General features: G+C 39.9%; 1 protein-coding gene across 1 annotated transcript in view; it reads left to right on the top strand.

Moving 5' to 3' along the window:
- Positions 1 to 16,001: 16,001 nt before the first annotated feature.
- Positions 16,002 to 22,753, top strand: part of NHSL1 (NHS like 1) — a 152,584-nt gene continuing 145,832 nt past the window's right edge. Inside the window, exon 1 of the mRNA XM_072825123.1 lies at positions 16,002 to 16,023. Coding sequence (XP_072681224.1) covers positions 16,017 to 16,023 — 7 coding nt within the window. The 5' untranslated portion in view covers positions 16,002 to 16,016. The remainder of the gene's footprint in view (positions 16,024 to 22,753) is intronic.

Genomic DNA, 22,753 nt, shown 5'->3' with positions numbered 1-22,753 from the left:
AACTCCTGCAATTTGTGACTCCAGAACTTGTGTCTTTTCTGTATTACTGCACTTTTGTCCTGCTTGGTGGCCATGGGAGAGTTCCAGGCTTTTCCTCCCAGCATTGCAAGTAGCTTCCTTCAGCAGAGAGACTGCTGTGTGGGAGATACTTAACAGTGTAGAAGCTCTAATCAGATGAATATAGTGATGATCCTACTCTCTGGAATCATTTTGGTAATATACCTCACTTTGATGGAAATCTAGCCTTTTTGGTGTGCCTAAGGTCTTAGAAATACCCTTCAAGGGCACCTGGGTCGCTCAGTTGGTTAAGTGTCTACCTTCGGTTCAGGTTGTGATCCTGGGGTCCTGGGATCGAATCCCATATTAGACTCCCTGCTTAGTGGGGAGTCTGCCTCTCCTAGTCCCTCTGCCCCTCCTGTTCCCCCTTCTCTCTCTCTCTCTCCCCCAAATAAATAAAATAAGTACCCTTCAAATCAATAAATGTGGGACAACAATGCTAAGAGAACCAGGACTTTTGTCTTTTTTCCTGCTCGGTAGTACCTTGCCACATACTTAGAGCGAATAAAAATCTGTTCTATTTTCTACTGCTGCAGTATTTTAATTCTGGCAAACTCTTTGAGGTAAGAAGCTGAGCATGTACAAAAAATGGTGAAATGCCAGTTAGGTCTGTTGTTTTATTAACTATGCTATGCCGAGTTTCTTGCTTCTGATAATGCACTAGAGTTATAAGATGTCCTTGTTGTGGGAGGCTGGGTGATGAGCAGAGCAACCTCTGCACTATTTTTGCAACTTCTTGTGAGTCTATAATTATTTCAAAATAGAAAGTTAAAAAGTAGAGAGGATGTGCCCCTAAAGTTATTGTTAAGAAAATCTGAGATTTTGTTTTGGCTTGAAATGATTTGCTGCAACTGAATTATGGCACAACTCATATACTCATAATTTATTCATTTACCAAATATTAATTGAGTTGTTTGCTTTGTGTCATGTGTTATTCTACTCGGAGACTAGTGGAGAGGTGCTCTTCTTCAAGTAGTTAGCCAGAAAGAACTTATCCTTACCTCCTTTGTTTCTGTGCTGTGGGGTTGGGATTTTTAACCTGAGGTCCATGGATTTCAGGGGTAACGTTTGCATGTATATGTGCTTTCTGCAGAAAGTATCTTTGGTGATCAACATATTTTCAAAGGTTAAGGACTGCTGCTTTGGATGGTTACGTCCCTTGCATTGATTTTGAAAAGAACAGAAGACTATATTGGCACTGATCACATTTTAAAAGAAAGATTGTATTTATTTTAGAGAGGGAAAGATAGTGTTAAGGGGTGGAAGGGACAGAGGGAGAGAGAGACTCCATGCTGACTGTAGAGCTGGACATGGGGCTCAATCTTATGACTCTCAGATCATGACCTGAGCTGAAACTAACAGGTAGATGCTTAACCGACTGAGCTGAACTCCGTCACATTTGTTTCACAACCTCTAGTGTGGAGTCTAGCACATAGTAGGTGTCCAAAAATTATTCAATGAAAGACCTTCTCACAAAAGCACATTTCTACTGTTCAGGTCCCACCGAACTTTATGTTTACCCATGAATACACAGGAAATCTTTACACCGATCACAGAATCATACCGGCTAGAGCACTGAGTGATGTTTCATTTTCAAAAAGCTCAGAATCCTCAAATGCTTTCTTCTAGAGGTGCATAAAATATTTTTCTTTCAGCAAATGCTTTCATTTTAAAAACTAAACACTAATAGTTACCATTGTAGTTAATTTTGGGAGCTGAAGGCACCTTTCTCCTTCCCATAAATGGGAACTAAGGCCAGCAAATAACATGTAAACTGACTTAATTTTTGTTCATGTTGACAGTTTCTGTTTGTTGGAGAGCTTTCTCTGTGGGTGCTTCATATGCTTAACCACGATGATGTTCTTTGTAGATTGCAAACTGTCTAGGAAGGCATTCTATTTTAATTTCTCACAGCAAAACAGTGTCTTGAATGTGTAGATTCTTAATGCATATGATCATGAAGATGTAATTCTAAACATTTATGTATACTGATGATAAAAAGAACAAAAAGCATGCCATAGTCATTCTAAGTAGATTCTTCTTTTTTTTTTTCTAAGTAGATTCTCTTAGCTGTATTATCCATGGAGAATAAAAAATGTCCCACATTGTTGGGAAAATCTGAAATTAGTTTGAATAAACATTTAAAAATAACTGTTAAAAAATAAAAATAACTGTTAATATGAAAAATCATTTGCATTTCTGTGGCAACTGAAATTAAAAATTCAATACCCATATTTTTTCTGAACAAATGAAATAAACATGTATGGGGTCTGTATGCTCTAAGTTATAAACTGCTGATGAAAGAAATCAAAGATGACCTAAATACCTAGAGACATACTGTATTCATGGATTGGAAGATTCACCATATTAAAGATGGCCTTTCCCCTCCAAATTGATCTCAGATTTAATGCCATTCTTATCCAAGTGTCAGCAATACTTTTTTTTTTTTTTTTTAGAAGTTGACAATCTTACTTTAAAATTCCTCTGGAAAAGGAATGACCATACAATAGCCAAAACAACTCTGAAAAAGGAAAGTAAAATAGGAGAAATTACTCTACCTTATGTGAAGTCCTACTATATAGGCTGCAGTAATCAAGATTTTTTGGTATTGGAGATGGATAGACAATAAATTGATCAGTAGAGCAGAATAGAGGACTCAGGAATAGATCCACACAAATATGCTCAGTTTTGACAAAGGAGAAAAACAGTTCAAGCCAGGAGAGATACCTTTTAAATACATGATGCTTGAGCAGCTGGACATCCATTGGCAAAAAACTGAACATTGAACAAAGGCTTATACTTTATACAAAAATTAACTCAAAATGGATCACAGATTTATTGTAAAACATTACAACTTCTAGAAAAAAAAACCAAAGACAAAATCCTCAGGACCTAGAACTAGACAAAAATGTTCACAGCTATTTACTGGAATAGAATATATAGATGGCAAATAGCATATGAAAGATGTCCAACATCACTATCCATTAGTGTAATGCAAATTAAAACCATATAACTAAAAAAAAGAGTTATCACTACATACCACTTAAATGGCTAAAATAAAAAATAACACCAAATGCTTGTGAGGCTCCTGAAAAACTGCATCATTTTTCCATTACTTGTCCAGCCACTCTGGAAAATAGTTTGGCACTTCCACTTAAATATAAAAATGGACGTACACTTAGGCATATATCTCAGGGAGATAAAAGACTTGTACATGATGTTAATATCAGCTTTATTTGTAATAACCAGAAAGTCCTTTGGTAGTTGAACAAACTGTGGTACATCCATTTCATCCATATCCAATAATACACAGTACTAAAAGGTACAAATGACTGATACACAAAACAAAACATGGATGAATCTTAAGAAAATTATGTTGAGTTAAAAAAAAAGTAAACATGTTGCAAGATTCCATTTATATAACATTCTTAAATTAGCAGTTATAGCACTGGAGAACAGATTGCAGGTTGTCAAGGGTTAAGGATGGGATGGGTTTGGCTATAAAAGTGGTAAAGCATGGGGGAATCTTATGGTGATGATTTATAGAATTGGTGGTGGGTCTGTAAAGTGACATATAAACTTGCATAGAGTTACACATGCACACACACACAAAATGAGTCCATATGTAACAGGCAAAATCTGAATAAGATTCTGGGGGCGCCTGAGTGGTTCAGTCAGTTGGGTGATTCTTGATTTTGGCTCAGTTCATGATCTCAGTGGTGGGATTGAGTCTTATGTGGGTTCTGACCTGGTGCTCAGCATGGAGTCTGCTTCTCCCTCCCCCTGCTTGCCCTCTCCCTCTTCTCCCTCCCCCTGCTTGCCTTCTCCCTCTTCTCCCTCCCCCCTGCTTGCCCTCTCCCTCCTTCCACTTGCACCTTCTCTCTCACTCTTTCTCTCTCTCATAAATAAATTAAAAAATTAAAAAAACCTTTTTTTCTTTTTTAAAGTGTGCATTGTACCATTGTCAATTTCCTAGCTTTAATACTGTGGTGTAGTTATGTAAGATAATATTGGGAGACGGTGTATGGGACTTTCCTGTACGTTTCTTTGTGCTTTCTTGTAAATTGATAAGGATTTCAAAATAACAAGTTTTTGAAAATAAACCTTCATCTTCACATCTTAAAAAAGATTCCAGGGATCCCTGGGTGGCGCAGCGGTTTGGCGCCTGCCTTTGGCCCAGGGCGTGATCCTGGAGACCCGGGATCGAATCCCACGTCGGGCTTCCGGTGCATGGAGCCTGCTTCTCCCTCTGCCTGTGTCTCTGCCTCTCTCTCTCTCTCTCTCTGTGACTATCATAAATAAATAAAAATTAAAAAAAAAAGATTCCAGCTTAATTCTTAGTTATCATTTTTCGGTATATGCATAGTGCTGTCACATTGTAGTCCTAAGATGTAATACACACCGTTATTTAGGGGATCGTAATCTAATAGGTCTTCTTACGAGAAAAATTAAAGCATATACATTTCCTTCTTCTTTAACCTCAGTTCTTATTTTTAAAATAAATGAATTCCTGAGTTTGTGGTGCTATTGCCTGATTTAAGAAAAACTCTTATAGTCAGTATTAGCCATTTTTTAGTTTCACCAAAGAATTAAAAAAAATAGCATTCCTCTCACATGTGTTTTCTGCTTGGCAGGTACAATTCAGCAATAGTTAAGACATGTCCAGAGATGGAACTGAATACATTGCAAAGGGTGAGAGAGGTTTCCACAAGCTTACAGAGAACCTTTTACAGGTCTTTAGTGACTTAGGTGTTAGTTTAGATTGAGATTGGGTATACATGAAACTAGAGAACATAACCAAACATTATAAAAATAACAGTGGGTATGGTTGCTTTGTTAGATTGAAAGTTAAAATCAGGCCCTGGAGTGTAATCAAAACATGCCCAACAATCCTGGTAAGGTTTATTTTAGATTAAAGTTCCAGGATGAGGGGTGCCTGGGTGGCTCAGTCAGGTAAGCTTTGGACTTTTGATTTTGGCTCAGGTCATGATCTCAGAGCTGTGAGACTGAGTCCTGCATAGGGCTCCACACTGGGTGTGGAGCCTGCTTAAGATACTCTTTGTCCTTCTCTCTCCTTTTGCCCCAACTCCTGCTCTCTCAAATAAATTAATGAATCTTAAAAAAAAACAAAAACAAAACAAAAACAAAAAAAACCCAAAACCAAAAAACAAAACCTTTTAGATGGTGTTAACAAATGACAGAAATGACAGTCCTTTTCAAGAAGTTATTGCATTTTGATACACAATGATAGGTGTGGACATTTCATATTATAGACTAAAGTGGTCATTTTGTGGGATGAATTTTCCTTTTTTTTTTTTTAAGATTTTATTTATTTATTCATGAGAAACAGAGAGGCAGAGACATAGGCAGAGGAAGAAGCAGGCTTCCTGTTAGGAGCCAAATGTGGGACTCAATCCCAGACCCCGGGATCATGACTGGAGCCAAAGGCAGATGCCCAGCCACTGAGCCACCAGGCGCCCTGAATTTTCTAAAGGGTATTTGCAATATTGGAGGTTGGGAGTGTTAAAAAGCATCATTTTTTTCTCTCACAAATTAAAGTTTTTGATTCCCATAGTTTTTTTTTTTTTTTTAAGATTTTATTTATTTATTCATGAGAGACACACACACAGAGAGAGAGAGAGGCAGAGACACAGGCAGAGGGAGAAGCAGGCTCCATGCAAGGAGCCTGATGTGGGACTCAATCCCAGGTCTCCAGGATCACACCCTGGGCTGCAGGAGGCACTAAACCGCTTCGCCACCGGGGCTGCCCTTGATTCCCATAGTTGCCAAACGTACAAACTTAGGTCTTCATCCTAATGCTTACTAGAAACATTAAGGTTATTAAAAGTATCAAAAATTACTTTTCCATTTGAATTTACTGTAATTTAATAAGAAAGAAATGATCTGAACCCAAGGCAGCATTGATTGCAATTGATTTAGCTTAATGATGTTCTCTTTTGATTAAAAAGTAAAAGTTTTAAAATACTTAGAAAGTTCTTAGGTTTGTGTCACTCAGCAACCTAGAGTTTAATGACCTTTTATAGGCTGATAAATACTTCATTTTTGCAGCAGACATTGCTAAATCAAGTTTAAAGAAGGCAGTGAGAGAACGTTAAAACACCTCTGTTATTGCTTCATTTTAAATTTACTACATTCTTCATCTGGGTATCCAGAGTATTATATTCTGAATTCTGAATTCTGAAAAACACTGATCAACAGAAAAGACATGCAGGTGACATTGGAAAGTTACTTCCTAGCCTCTCTACTACTACTGACCTCACCCAACCTGAGACCTGGTCTTGAGATCAGATTGGACCCAACTGAACATCTGTCATTTGATAATCACAAGGTATCTTAAGTACTGGAGGTTTCTAGAGTATCTGGGTTACACACATGGCTAGATAAACCAATTCTAATTTTGTTAGCACCATTATTTCTACACTTATTATACATGGAGGAAACAAGACTGAAGAGGTCCAAATCTTTTTCATACAGTCTAAGTTACCATAAAACATTATATAGTGTTGAATTCTTGTTGAAAAAGTATATAATAGAATTCAAAACAGCTAGGTAGCTCAGAATGTTTGATTAGGTTATAACATGTCCCTGTGTTGAGAGATAACAAACAAATCTGTTCCTCATTTCACAGCTGGAAAAACTTGAACACCCAGAGTGTAGGTGGTTTGCTGATGACCAAGCAGGGGATCTGCCGGAAAGCTGTGCTCTGAACTCTGAACTTTGACTTTTACGTCTTGTGCAATCTAATGATTGAAAACACAAGAGTGACCTGAATTAAAAAGAAATGTGCAGAAGGCCATTTACTGTAATTTCATCTTCATTTTAGTGTTTCGGGTGTGAGGATGCTGCCATCCTAGAAAGAACAGACTCAGGACTCAGCATTGGGTGGCATTGTATAGTCCCCCCCCCCCCCCCACCACCACTACAAGGAGAAGCTGCCATCATTTTAGTTCATTTGCACAAATCTGAATCTGTGAGCATTGTGGAGAAAGGATTCATCTCAAGAATTCTTTTAGTAGTACCTAGAAAAAAAAGACAAATGACCTAGGAGGGTGGCAGCCAGTTTTTCCCCATACCGGCTCTGTTAGGGATCAACAGCAGGGTTTGAAAGAGTTGAGGCAGGCAAGCAGCTACCTACACAAAGGTGTTAGGACCTCCTTTGGATTGGTGTAACTTGTAACTGATGTTTTGTGATATCCTTTTCCTATTTTGAAGTGGGAATTTCCTACACATTGCAACCCATCTATACACAAAATTTTCTTTAAAGTCTCTCTAATGCCCTAACTGTAATGTCACCAAAAGGATGACCATTTGTAGTTTTTCACATTTGTTGCTCTGGCCAAACTACCCTAGAAGGTGTTATGAGGCGATTAGATGCTTACGTGATGTGGAATGTCATGATGGGAAAGCTGATAACGCAGACACTGTGAGCAGTGGGGGTGTCACTGATGCAACTTTCAGAAACAGTGAACAATTACTGAGAAAATTCCAAACGAAGCAAATCTGAAGTGATTCTTTTAACTTCAGTGGTATTTGTATATCTGGAAAACTTAGCATGCATTAAAGTCAAGCACAAAGATTATATTTTTGTGTAAGGTAGAAATGAATTTCTAAGCTCTGATAATATGAAAGAAGTTGTTTTTACTGATATAAGTCTAGAGTTTTTGAAATCTGTGAAGGATTCAGGACTATATACTATCCTACACATTGCAAGGTGTCCAGTATCCCTGCTGCCCGCCCACAAAATGCCAGTGATGCAACAGCTGAAATGTTGCATGCATTTCTCAGATGCCAGCTAGGGAGAGATACTCTTCCCGTTGAGAACTACGGTTCATTTCCTGCTGCTTTTGATGATTTTCCTACTTTTCAGATGAAGTCACATTCATATACCTTCTCCTAATTTCTCCTCTCTCTTGGGATATAGTTGTGTGTATGAGTGGGGGAGAAAGAAGATTGTATTTGTAGTGGTGGCGAGTATTTTGATGATTTTTGCCTTAATTTATGAGGGAAGTGGGTCTCTACTCTTGATAGTGCTTTTGCCCCTGAAAAACCATTGGCCTGACTTCATTTTCTTCATAGTTAAGCTGGAGGTAATATTTGAAAATTGTTAAAGTATTTTTAAGTGGGATTTTTTTTAAACACCTAGGTATTCAGTATTATTGACTATAAAATTTCAAAACCACCTAGTTTCGGTTATTAGAGCAGATCTGGTCAGTCATTGACAGGTGACTGTGACTCTTTAACTTATCAGAAGTGTTGATATATTTGACTAGTGTGTCCCAGCAATTAAACCGATAGACACAGTGTTTGCCATGACAGAATCACAGTCATTTGTTACAATATTGTTCCCAAGTAATGTTAGTCTTGTTGCATCTCATGATGAAGGTGTACTCCTTGGCATGCCCCATCCCCACCATCAATCCCCAGAGTCACGGGTGTTCAGGGTGCCTGATTTGTCATTTTCAATTTTTTCTGAAGTTCACTTGTATTCCTACTTTTGGTATCTATGTACTACTATTGTGAACTTCCAGTACACTCCCTTTGTTTAAGTTTGTTTAAGCTGATTACTGTTATTTTGGCCAAGGGATGCTAATTAATAGAGAACCAAACTGAGACTGGCATTGTAGTATGCTACAAGGTAAGGAACTATCTTGTAGTTTTTGTGAAGCTGTCACTGGTTAGGTGGACTGCAAAAGGGAAGTAGGAAAAACCACTAGAAGCCTGCTGTCATCAAAACATGAGGTAATGGAGGGACGGTTGGGAAGGAGCCAATAGATCTTGATCCTTTTCAGAGTACCTGTTATTGTATTTTATGGACTAAATGTTTGTGTTTCCCCAAAATTCATATGTTGAGCTCCTAAACTTCAATGTAATGCTTTTAGGAGTTGAGGCCTTTGGGAGGAAATTAAGTCATGAAGGTGGAGCCCTCACACATGAGATTAGTGCCCTTTGAGGAAGGCACACGAGAGCTTGCTTCTTTCTTCTCTGCCATGTGAGGATTCAATGAGAAGACCACCATCAGCAAACCAGGAAGCAGGCCTTCACCAGACACTAGATCTGCCTAGTTTAGCCACTCAGTCAGTGGAATTTTTGTCATAGCAACCTGAACTACGATAACTATATAAACTCTTTCATTTAATTAGGCCTGAATTAAAGGAGTGGATTAAAGAGATTCAAAGAAAGAAGGAAAGTGAGGAGCCCATGTTGACTTTGAACATTCTGTCTTGGGCAGCAGAGCTGATGGGTTTGATATTAAGCAGCCAGAGGACTGTCTGTGTGTGAGGAAGGACTCTAGGTTTTGATCTGGGTGTGCTGAATTTGAGGGCTTGCAGGGTAGTCAGATGGAGACTGCCAGCAAAGAAACTGGATGTGGTAACTGGAGTGTAGGTGCTGGAAGCATTGTAGTCATTATAGCATGTGATGGTGGTTGAAGCCATGTTGACCGGAAGATATCATCAGGGCCTAGAAGAGAGAATCCCAGCAAGAGCCATTTGTGAACATCACCATTTCAGGGGCAATCAGAAGAGAGTCTATAGTAATTTAGCTTTCAACAGACTCAACAAACATCAGCACAATGTCGACAAAAGTTGTGAAGTGATGTTACTGTCCATTGAAGCAAGAACTGCACATCAGAAAAACTGAGGCAACATAGATTGTTCCTTCAGGACTACAAGAAGAGGGTGGCGCGAGGGTGGCGGCTGGGTGGCTCAGTGGTTGAGCATCTGCATTTGGCTGAGGTCATGATTCTGGGGTCCTGGGATTGAGTCCTGCATCAGGCTACCCCACAAGGAGCCTGCTTCTCCCTCTGCTTATGTCTCTGCCTCTCTATCTGTGTCTTATGAATAAATAAATAAAATCTTAAAAAAAAAAAAAGACTACAAGAAGGGAAGAGAATGGTTGCTCACAAGGAAGGCAGGATAGAAGGAATGTTCCCATATGAAGGGGGAAATCCATATTCCTTCCAAGATATACTGCTTAAAATAGCCATTTTCATTGAGGTGTGCAGTGTCTGACTAAATGCTGTATGTACATTACCTGTGAGACTTGAGAGAGAAAAAGTTAAGCAGGTAAACTCTTCCTGCCATACTGCAAGTTCATGCAACTTGTACAGTGTTGAGCCAATAAAGCAGCTCCGTCTGTCTTAATACAAAGTCACCCTATCCCTCATATCCATCCCCTACCACCCACCCCAAATATAACAAAATGATTCAAACTAACTTGAATTCAAACTTGTATTCAGCTAAATACAAGAAAATGCAGAAAAGGAATTTAGGCCGTCTCCTGGAATTTATAAGATGGGATTTGGCAAACATACTACATTATTGAATTAAATGAATAATAATAAGTTGAAAAAAAAATTGTAAATGGGAGTAACAAGCACAAAGGTCTCGTTTTGTTTAGAAAGAAATTGGCCTCGGGGTTAAATGTGTAAATGAAATAATAGGGGTGGAAATTAGAAATTCATTTGGATGCAGATCAGGAAAAAAAAAATCAGGTGATGTAAAGTTAGGTAAGCACTTTCAGTAAAGGTCAGTAATATAAGAATGGTCACCACTAGGAGAGCAGTTAACCAACCTAGAAACACATGTGAGAAAGCAAGAAAGGCATGAGTTTGCAACTGAACTAGATGAGAAAGTCAAAGATTAATGCAGAAAGATTAAATAGAAAGCATATCATGAAAGAGGACCCCCCTCTCTCTTGCAAAGAATATCAATAGAGACAAAAGGGAAGAAATTAATGAAAAGTTGTTCTCCACTGGGGAAGTCAAATGAAAGTGTAACATTAATGCATATCACATCTTCTCTGGTAAATGTGAAAGAGCATTTGTAAAATAAAACCATGCAGTTCGCAAATTGAAAATTATATATATACATATATATAATTTATTGTAGTAATGCCTACTAACTCACATTCCCTTGTCTTCCTGACCAGGAACCCTGACCAGTTTCCCAAGGATCCAACCACTTCTTCTTACTCATCCTGCATTCTTCTCAAGTCCCAATCCACTGAATGCATAGTGGTCCTCAATATATACCTCAGTAAATAAATTCTTTGTGTTCTTTCGTTTCCATTTGATGCAGGAAATTTAAGAGATTAAAGTCTTCATCAGAGGATTTTAGGTACTTGATCAACAATTCATTAGCTCAATAAAATAAATACTATTTTCAACTAAGAACTAGAGAGTCTTAAGTTTACATTAGATTTTCACATTATTAGAAATGGTGTCCCTTTCTAGCAGCAATGTCCACAGTAGCCAAACTGTGGAAGGAGCCTCGGTGTCCATCAAAAGATGAGTGGATAAAGAAGATGTGGTTTATGTATACAATGGAATATTCCTCAGCCATTAGAAACGACAAATACCCACCATTTGCTTCAATGTGGATGGAACTGGAGGGTATTATGCTGAGTGAAGTAAGTCAATCGGAGAAGGACAAACAGTGTATGTTCTCATTCATTTGGGGAATATAAATAATAGTGAAAGGGAATATAAGGGAAGGGAGAAGAAATGTGTGGGAAATATCAGAAAGGGAGACAGAACATAAAGACTCCTAACTCTGGGAAACGAACTAGGGGTGGTGGAAGGGGAGGAGGGCAGGGCGTGGGGATGAATGGGTGACGAGCACTGGGTGTTATTCTGTATGTTGGTAAATTGAACACCAATAAAAAATTAATTTATTAAAAAAAAAAAGGAATGGTGTCCCTTGGCTTTTGATGACAGATTTATATTTCTCTTCATTGTCTTGTTTTAACCCAAGATGTCCTTTTGGAAAACCTAATAGATATCTTTATATTTAACTGTGACTTTGTCAAATTGATATAAGACTATATGTTACATAAGAGAATAATGTTCTATTTTGTTGTTTCTTTTGAGCTTTTTTTAAAGGATTTTATTTATTTATTCATGAGAGACACAGAGAAAGAGAGATAGAGACAGAGACAGAGGGAGAAGCAAGCTCCCTGCGGGGAGCCTGATGTGGGGCTCAATCCTGGGACCCCAGGATCATGTTTAAGGCAGATGCTCCATCATTGAGGCATCCAGGTGCCCCTCTTGAACTTTTAATTGAAAGACAACATGCATACAGGCACCTGCATCATATTTAAGTGCTTTTTAACTTGCAGTGTCCTCTGTTTATTGAAGAGTTTCATAGTTTGTCCTGCTTCTTCACTTTAATGGGTCATGAGATTTACTTTTAGATCTCTCAAATGTGCATTTGCTAAAGGAAGCAAAAAGAGCAATATTCAAATAACACCAAAAAGGAATGTCATTTATATGGGACCCATGAGAAGTAAGGCATATTAGGCTTTTTGTATACTACTCAGTATTGGGAAGTTTTAACTTTTTTATTTCAGGGTGGGAATCTTGTGCACTTGAAACTTTATTTGATAGAGGTTTGTTTTTTTGATTGAGATTAACTCATGCAAGATAGGAATAATTTGCTACTGCTGCCTCTAGAGACCATTTTTTTCTTTTAAGATTTTATTTACTTATTCATGAGAGAGAGACAGAAACAGAGAGAGAGAGAGAGGCAGAGATACAGGCAGAGGGAGAAGCAGGCTGCATGCAGGGAGCCTGATTGGGTCCTGGGATCATGTCCTGAGCCAAAGGCAGATGCTCAACCAAGCCACCCAGGCGTCCCCTCTAGAGACCATTTTAAAGGGTTATTTCATTGCAGCTTTGAGAGGTCTCCTTCATGTCCCCAGTTGAATCTAGGTAAGAAATGGATATGAACTTAAAAAGGTATATGACTTCCTTAATCCTTAGGAGAAGCTCTGCTATATTAATTGCAGCAGACTCTTGGGATATCCTTTTGTGATGCTATTGATTCTTTCAAGAATCTTGATTATTTTGCCAAACGTAGCACCCTTTTATAACCTTAAACCTATTAACGAATGGAATCCTGTTCTGTACATGTCATGATAGTCGAGCAATTCACTTAGTCCATCAAAATCCTATTTTGACACATCCACATAATCCTTTAGTCTATTCTTAAATTTATTAAGTGCTTCTCAAGCAGTTGATGAAAAAGCTTTCATTTAAGAAATAATTTCCACATGACCCCGGAGGCTTCCCATTGTAGTTCAACAATAGTTGACATGTTGCATTGTTTGTTCAAAAGTGCAAAGTAGATGCAATGCTGGCATGTCAGGGAACCCTGTCCTTACTACCCTGTCCTTGTCTCAAGGGTGGCAATAGAACCTTTTCATTTTATAGTCACAAACCTGGAGATTTTCAATGATTTAGCCTGGTAGGGTTGGTTCTGACCCTTAGGTTATTTTGCCTAAATCAAGTTGACCCTTGAATACCTATGGACTTTCACATCTTTGCCAAAGAAATGCTTTTCTAGTTGCTTGGCATGAGAGCTGCAAAGGAAGAAGTACTTTCGTCTTGGATATTCTTGTTTTAAGTTTTCAAAGAGAGATTTATGGCCTTTTTTTTTTTTTTTTCTCCTTGGGGTGGGAAGAAGGTAAAAATGCTACCATGCTACTAATAAGAAGGAGAAAGGTAGCCATATTGGAGCTGCGTCTGTCTGTCAAGTGCCTAAATCTTGGAGCATGTACATGCACAAAGGTGGCATGGCAGCTGGGAGCCTTGGCAGCCTCAGACCCTTCACTTTCACTTACATCTCCATCAGGACTCATGTTTTTATTATATAGCCATTTCTTAGCCCTGTCTCTATGCTGGATTATTTTTACCCAAAACAAGGTGTCTAGATTAAAGAAATTCAGAAAGGAAAGAGGGAGAGGTTCTTTTTATATTCTATTCCAAGGTCCCCTATATCAAAGCTGTTTTTGTTTTAAATTAATATGTCTTTAATTTTAACTCTCTCCCTCCTCCTGATCAAGCCTTTTTCTAACATACTGTGCTTAGAGACTGTATAAGATAGGCTAAATAAATACACTTTAGAAAGAAAACTTTTTTCAGAAATCCCTTTTATAGGTGATTGACCTACTTACGAGACCCCCTGGAGACCTACATCCTGGGCTGGGTAGCATAGAGTAGTTTTGGCTTTAGCACTGGGGGCATTTGTGGTTGTGACTTTCTCAGGTATCCTCCAGAGACTTAGAGCCATGTAATCAACTGTTGAGCCCCAAATTTGGGCCATGCACTGTATGGGCCATGTGGGGGGGTCAGGGGTTGAGATGTGTGGACCTACAGACACCCCGCTGCAGTCATCTGCACCTGCAAGAGCTTTGTGGGGCACCCCTTGTTCTAAGGACTGTACTCCTCCCAAAATAATACGTGTCTGTTTCCTTGTGGACAAGGCCCAGGAAAGAAAAGGAACACCTGCGAATGCTACTGATTTATCTGTAAACCTGGGGACTCACTAAAATGTTGCTAGGTAGGCCTTCCCTTATTAATGTCAACATGCTCAACTTATGGTACATGCACAATCAATTATTTGTCTGTTGACTTCACCTTCCTAGGAAGCAGAACAGTGGTTTTCAGCTCTGGCTGCTGCCTCTTTGGGAATCATGTTGGATTCCGTAGATTTGGCATTGGGCCATACATCTGTAGAGTTAAAGGCTCCCTGGGTGATTCTGATGTATGGCCACGGTTAAAAACCACTGAAATAGACTAGAGCATGCAGATCAAAGAGTTCAGGGAAAATACGCAATTACTCTGATTCATTCCGCAGGAACAGGTATAGGGGCTTCGCTTAGAGCCAGGGAGCGATTTCGAAAGCCCAGGGGGAATTGGCAGTCTGGTTGGCAATGAGAAGTTAAGCTATGAAGGATTTAGCTCTGGTAGGCTCCTTCTCCTAATTCCAATTTGACTTAAAATAGAGAGAGACTCTCAATTTACCCTGAAATAGTTGTGAATGAGGGTCTACTCTTTTCTGCTGCTAAAGAACAATATATGATGCTTTTAGAAAAGTCATTTCTCCACTCTTGCTTAGAAGGTACTGATCCAGTGTCGTGTGTTTTTCATATATTATTCCCAACCACCAGCCCCCTCCAGATAATAAATGTGACCAAATAAACTGAAATTTCCCCCTCCCCCTATTCTTGGAAATTTACAGCATCATTAGCATATCAAAGGCTGGAAGAGTCCTGCTGTTAATGAAACAAAAAAAACTTTTAAAACTTTTTTCTAAACTTTTAGAACAAAACTTTTTAAACCTTTTTTTTTTTTTTTAACTTTTAAAACAAAACAAACTTATTTGCATAGGAAGAGACTTTTTGCTTCTATACCTAAAACAGGGCGCTTTTCCCTTAACACCAGCTTTGGAGAGACTGGCCAAGTCATTTTTTGATTCAGTAATTTTCTTACAGTTAATTTCTGACAGATGAACCTCTTTAAAATCCCCTTTGAAGTTGGGCTGAATTAATGAATGGAAGGCTTGGCCAAGCAGTTTACTAATTCATAACTATATCCCTCTGCTTTCTTTGTGTTGCTAAGTACTATAATCTTTGACCTGAAAGGAAGAATACTGCTAACAAGTAAATATTTAAAAGGCCCCATGAAGTATAATGTGCAAGAGTTTGTGCCTGGGGAGCCCGTCTGCTGGATGAAAGAAATGACTCACTTTTCATCTCCTAAATAGGCTGTTGTTTTACAGGAGGTTGAAAGGAAGTATTTTAAGTGCTAAGAGTTAGATCTCTTCTTATTTTTAGATTTTGTTAGCCATTCGCTTCACTAATGTGAAGGTGGCATGGTAAGTCATGATTCCTAAGTGTGTTAGAACTCTGGATGAGTTAGCATGTGAACTGTGAACGAATGACCTCTGTGCTACCAAAGACTACTTGGAACAGTTCAAGGAAACGGAAACATGACTCACTGATGTGCTTGAAGAGTATCAAGGGGGGATGCACGAACTCCAGAGCTGGACCTGAAGTGTCCTAGAGCAAGCGGAGTCCAAATGGGGTGACACCAGGACTGGAGTCCTGACCCTGCCGCGGACCACCTTAGGGACAGCTGTCTTACTCCCTTCGGCCTAATGAGAGGTGTGAATTAGGTGTTGTCAGTATCTCTTCCAGCTTCCAGATTAATGAGTCTTTGAATTCTACTGATTTTCTGGTTTGTGTGGAAGTGGGTGTGTGTTTTAATGACCTTCAGATGGGATTCATCAAGGCTCCATGAAATGAGTCTTTATTTTTGAGATTTGAAGTGAACTGCTAGGACAGAATTTGACTAGGGGAGTCTAACAGAGAGTGAGGAAGCAACTAACTTTGATTTATAAGGCTGTGGGTTCCTAGTTTTCTGTGGTTGTGGCATATAGAATGATGCATATGTGATCCTGTTGAAGAATGATTCACTACTGTTTACAAGCAAATGTTCTGCTCTATTAGGATTTCTTTTACAAAGCCCTAAAATAGTTCCTAGCTACCTTGTCTAATATATCTTACTATATTTTTTACAAAGTATTTAAATCACCCTTCTGAAATATATGCCACATATTTCTCCTTAAGTGACAAAACTGCCTATTTGATACTTTGCGATTTTTAACTCTTGCTGCAGAGTTACTGTAGTTATTATTGTATAAAAATAATCCTGTGTTCATTCAGTGATTTTCTTTCATGTAACCTAGATTGACAGGTACCTTGAAATGTCAGTGCTGCGCTTATTAGAAATTACCTATGTAGGGCAGCCCCGGTGGCGCAGCAGTTTGGCGCCGCCTGCAGCCTGGGGTGTGATCCTGGAGACCTAGGATCGAGCCCCACATCGGGCTCCCTGCATGGAGCCTGCTTCTCCCTCTGTCTGTGTCTCTGCCTCTCTTTCTCTGTGTCTATGAATAAATAAATAAAATCTTAAAAAAAAAGAAATTACTTATGTATTCTTTAAAAGTGATAACCTGGTTTATCTGGTATTACATTTGGGGAGCAAGTCGTGCCATTTTCTTGAGGGTTATAATTAATTCTCTTTAGTTTTATTTATGGCTATGAGAATACCTTAATTGTCATAGAATAATGTTGCAAGAAAAACTCCAAAATATTTCATATGGCAACTTTCAAAGTTAGATATTTCAAAATTTCTGTTCAGCTTAAGCCACAATGTACTATTTACTACACTTCCAAGAAGTGTTTCCTTCTTGAAAAACTTTTATCAGTAGCCCTTTACCTATTCTTTTCTTCTGACTGTATCCTGCAAATTCTCATGTTCAAACAGTTAGTCTGACAGTAATGGTTTCCGGCTACTACAGCGCCATGTGCCTGACTCATACCACCCACTAGGTGGCGATATTGCTATTCTTGTTTTTTGTTTCCCCTAGGTGGTGGTGTTGCTATTGTTTTTTGGTCTTTCTATGGGGTTCAGAGAGGCTTGCTCAAGACCAATTTGTCAATAAATGTGTTGAAATCAAGATTGGAATGCAGCTTTGCCTGAATCAGATATTTGTGCTTTTTGCTTGTCTGTTGTACCAGCATGATTTGGGGAGGGAAGAGGAGGAGAAGGAAAGGGATTAAGCCTTCTTTCTGACATTGTCTATTAAGTAAATTTTTACTGCACATTCACAGACTTAACATTGTGGTCAAGGAATTGCTCCGTGTTGGTGGATAGGAGAAAGGGTAACGGGGTACCGAGGCACACTAAGGAATCCTTTGTGGCCAGCTTTGTGGTGCCATGCGAGTTTTCAGGATGGAGCAAATAAACAGTAGACACTTGGAAGGTAAGAAGTGATACTACAGAGGAAGGGGCACTGAGACGAGTCTAGAAGGGCAAGTTGGACCCTATTGTGGGACCTAAATCAAAGGCCTGGAAGCTTGGGTTTGATTAGCAATGGTGGCTCCTGAGCAGAGTTTGACAGGATCAAGGCTGTGGTTTGAAGTGGATGTGGCCATGTGTGTTGGCCAGCATGAAGCACAGAGACTGGACCAAGCGGAGGCTAAGCACTGCTGGAGCTTTTCTTAGGGGAAGAACGGAGATACACAGAGGGACATCTTGACTGTTCTAGTTTTGTGCAGACTCGGTTTTGTTCAGAGGGAGGTAATCTTTGCCTTGGGTACAAAGGTGGAAGTCAGGCTTAGAAGAAAACCTAGTGGTTTGGGACAACCAAGGGGACGTAAAAGATGAGAGTGGAACTGCTGTAGGAAAACAGGGCCTGCTGGGGGTGGTGGAGGTGGGCTGTCAAACCCGTGGTGAGGCGATTCTCTCCATTTATGAACTGGTTGGAGACAGACAGGATTAGAGGAGGTGCCAGGTTGCACCAGTGAGGAAAAGGGAGTGCAGGGGGAGTGGAGTCCTGACTTCAAGCTCCAGGCAGAACTTATGACGAGCAGCAGAATGACTAGGGTGAAGTATTTTGTCATTTGAAGTAGTGAGAATCAGATGGAAAGGAACACATCATCTAGAAAAAAAGATTGAAAATGCAAAGTAGGCAGCAAAATCATGTGGTAGACAGCAATCAGAAGGCAGAGATGAAGCAGGAGGGGGGAGATGGCATACCTGAGGTATTGAGGTCACCCAGAGGGACAGGGAAGGAGTGAGCAGAGTAGTCCCCTGCTGAGTGGAGGGCCTGCCTGACAGCCACATGGCCCCTGTCTAACCTGTGCCTAGCAGTGGGAGGTTACGTGGTCCTGCCCCCCATTTGTTGCTTCTCTGACCAACTTGGGAAGTGATTACTCACCCGTGGACAGGTTATGACACTAACCACACATGTTGTCACCTGACATTTAACCAAGTTGTGGAATGCCTGTCCACAGGTGGGGAACGGCAGTAAAGCATCCGACAGGCCCTCCAGGTGATCCCCTGGCCCTTTCTCCAGAGATTTTGTGTATCTGGAGTGGTTCCCCGGGGTCTGTATTGTGATAAGCACCCCCAGGCCATGCTGATCATCAGGCAGGTTTGAAAAACACTGATTTGGGCTCCTGGGTATGCTCCAGGCTGGACACTGGCCTCTCATACTTTTAAAGTTCCTCACCAGTGGTGGCATTGTAAGGACTGAATTTTATCCTGTAGGTAATTGAGGTGAACGGATACTTGACTGTTTTTATTCCTTTGCTGGCTCCCAACCTAGTCTTTGCCTGTTTGAAGACAAATCCTGCTTCCCTGGAAATCCACCCAACCCTCTACAGCCGGGGGCTTTATTGAAGATGGGCTGTTCTGTTCTGCCACCTGCTGGTCAACTGCTGGCAAACCACGCAGAGTTTGGAGAATGGCCCCCCGATGTAAGGCAGCATTGCCAACGTGATTTTCAATGCACCGGAGATGAGGCAAGAAGTCTTCTAATAGAGCCATCTGTTCTAATTTAAACCTTACACTTAATGTTGCAAATCTGACACAATTAATTTCCTCTTCTCCAGAGCTTTTTCCAGCCCAGGTGTTAAAATGTTAACAACAACATGTTTTGAGATTAGTTTGCTGTGTTAATCTCAGAAAGAATGTTTTTTATATGCTGCATGTCTCTTTGATGGGCAGATGATTCTGGTGATTCAAGGCAGTGGTGAAGAGAGAGAGGATTCATACTCCGGTGTGTTGGAGAAGCTTGTTCTCCAAAAATTGCTTCACGTCCTAGGATCAGTTGGTTTTCAGTGTATCGCTGCAGTGTACCACCATCATCCTCATTTAAACTGTGCCTGGCTCTGGGTCCAGCTTTGCCAGGGACCTGCACCTGACATTTTCTAAATTTTATGGAGAACCTATTGGGCTTAGGGCCACACAGTGTAAACCACTCAGATGTAATTCCTGTGGCCATGGAGTTAGCATCGCAGCATGGCGGACAACCTCTCGTTCTTTGTTGCCTTATCTGCAAAATGGAAAAGTGACAGGATAATCTCAAAGATCTCTTTTGGTCTCAAGCTTCTGTACTTTAAATAGCACGAAGTGTAGTACTTAGTTTTCCTAGTGACTATGGAAGGCCGTGTCTGCTCTTGGTCCTTTGGTTGGGTGCCAGGCTTTCATATTCTGGGTGCCATTGACATCAACATGTGGTCAGGATATTTCCGAAGAGGCTAATTTCATGCTTTGTGTTCAATGACCTTTGAAACACTTTTTAAAATTCAGATTGGGAAAATGGCAGTCTTCTTCATTCTTTTAAATATTATTGATCGAAACAGAACTAGCTTTGATTTTAGTTCTATCTAGAAACAAGATACAGACTTTCTTAAAAATTAATTGGAGGTGGGGGCATACCTTACGTAAAGCATGAAGCTTTTTAAAAACATATGTACCAAACAGAACACCCAAAAGCCTATCTACACATGACCTATTAAATAAGAATCTCAAAACAAATGCTTCTGGGGTGCCTGGGGTGGCTCAGTTGGTTAAGTGTCTCCCTTTGGCTTGGACCATGATCTCAGGGTGATCGAGTCCTGAGTTAGGCTCCCTGCTCAATGGGGAGTCAGCCTCTCCCTCTCCCTCTTGTCCTTCCTCCCTGCTCATGCTCTCTCTCTCTCTCTCCCTTAGATAAGTAAAATCTTAAAAAGAGAGAGAGAGAGAGAGAGATGCTTTTGATGTGCAGCCATGGTTGAGAAAAAAGACACTACTACAGTTTCAGTTGGGGCTGACTTATTTTGTGTTTCTTTGAGCAGTACTGGGGCATGAAATATCTGGGGGCTTATAGTGCACTGTGCCAGGCCCTGGACCCTGGGCCCCCATAAATACTTAGGGATTATCCCCTCTGTCCACACCCCTCTTTCCCACCTTATTAGGCTGCTGGCAAAACATTTTATTCGACTACCAATTTCTTTAGTTATATTTTAGTATGAGGCTGTCCCCTAGTTAGATAAATTAGATTTTGATCTTTCCTCAGACTTCATTTGTAATCTCATTCTATAGAGGGCATACTTACGCATTCATTCTTAAATGAATTAGGTGATTCTTAAGTGATGTCACTTTCCTAAGTGATGTCATTTGATCTGATCTCAAATACAGGCTATAGTCTGCTATAATTTCCTATGTGAGAGTAAGTAGTATTGAACTATGTGATAGATTAAAAGTTATTTGAGACCTTGGGGTTTTGTTTTTTCTTATTTGAAACGTAACTTACTTTTAGCTAAGCATTTTCCTGTCAACTATAACCAATAATGTGTATTTTATGGGACTGTACAGTTAACTGGTATTTTTCTTCTGTGTTCATGTTTTATCCCGAGAAAAATTATCAGCAAAGGTACCATTAAAAATGCCTAGAATACATTTTGAGAGAGAGAGTGTGGGTGAGTGGTGGTTTGACAAAATTTAGCATTTTCTATTTCTTTCTTTGTTTTTTAGTTATTGAAAAATCAGTGTCATATTATGAGGTTAGTAGCTATACTGTGCTATTTTCATAATTCCTTTTATGTTGTGAGATTTCACACTTTCTTTGAGCCATTCATTGCCTCCTATCATTTTAGGGAGTGCAATGTGCCTGATGATACAAGTGCAGGGACTTGAAAATTTTGTTGTTGGAGGTGAGATGAGGCCACTCAGTCCTTTCCTCTCTGAGGGGAGTCTGGCCCTCCATTCCAGCTCCCAGTGCCCTTACTACAGGTGCCAGGCACAGTTTAAATCACCTGCTTTCGGCCTTACCTGTCACCTTGCTTGTCCACCAGCCATGTCTGCTTCAAGATCTGTAGGGTCAATGGCTACCTCTTTGTTGCTGCTGCTGCTGCAAATAACTTACTGATTCCTCAGTGCTCATGAGGTCAGCATTTTCTCACTTAGTTTTCAGAACAGCCTGAAGAGAGTCCATCTCCAGCATGCAGGGATTTGAGCATAGGAAGGAGAGCTGAGGGCATTCCCCGGGGGTGCCTTTTGAGGCAGCATTGCCCTGGCTCTGCCATGTCTGACGGGGTTGATGGAGGTGCTGGGTGGGGGGTTGGGGAGGGCGGTTGAGAGGAGACTCCCTGTAAGGCTTTCATTTGTGCTTCCTGATCTCTGTCAACCTGCCCTAGGCTGGTCAGTGGAAAGGCTCTAGTGTTTATTTTGTAGAAGGACTTCATCCTTCTTTGAAGTTCTCTTTGATGGTCTCTCTCCAAGTAGTGTATTCTCAAAACAAAGGTTCTCTTGACTTAAGGATCCATATTTGACCCAGGGGAACAAGTGTTTCCGACCAAAAATTTCTGAATGTCTTAAGTGTTCTTTAGGTCTTTTGTTTTCTAAATTTCTCCTTATCAAGATGAGTTTATTACCTGAAGACTCTGACAAATGTGATTGGACGGGAACAGCTTTCATTATCAAATTGGAGCCTTTTACTTGGAGACTTTGATGATGTCGGAGAGTTGGCAGTGTCTGTGACTGTAAAACTTGTCAAGCTAAAGAGAATAACATACAGAGATAAAGCCGTCTTTATATCCTGCCTGTTGTGTTTTCATGAGTTCCAGAAAGGTTAAATTTGTTAGGCTTTTTAAGAAAACATTCTTAGGCAATGAGTGAAATTTTAATAGGCACTGTATATGCGAGAAACACAGAAAGGCCATGCCCTTGAGCAAATTTGCACATCAAGTACAGAAACTTAGAGATCAATTTTTAGATATATCCTGCTGTGAAATGTTCCTTTAATTACCTGAACAAGGTTGTAGGAAAAGGATCAGGTAAATTGGTTTGTAAGAGATACCACCACAGTTCCTTTAGTAGCAGAGCGAGTGAAAAAGTTTTTAATAGTAACTATTTTATAAAAATAATTGTGAAAATGATTTAGGCAGTATAATATCATTTATGAAACCTAGACAAAGCAGTATTATGTCATATTGATGACGACACTGGTATTCAGAAAAAGTGTGAAAAATATGTTCGGGAATGGTACAAACCAAATTTAGAATA

The sequence above is a fragment of the Canis lupus genome, chromosome 1, assembly GCF_048164855.1.
Source record: "Canis lupus baileyi chromosome 1, mCanLup2.hap1, whole genome shotgun sequence".
In the NCBI taxonomy this organism is placed as follows: domain Eukaryota; kingdom Metazoa; phylum Chordata; class Mammalia; order Carnivora; family Canidae; genus Canis; species Canis lupus.
The sequence above is the reverse complement of the archived record's forward strand: the minus strand, read 5'-3'. Positions and strand labels throughout refer to the sequence as shown.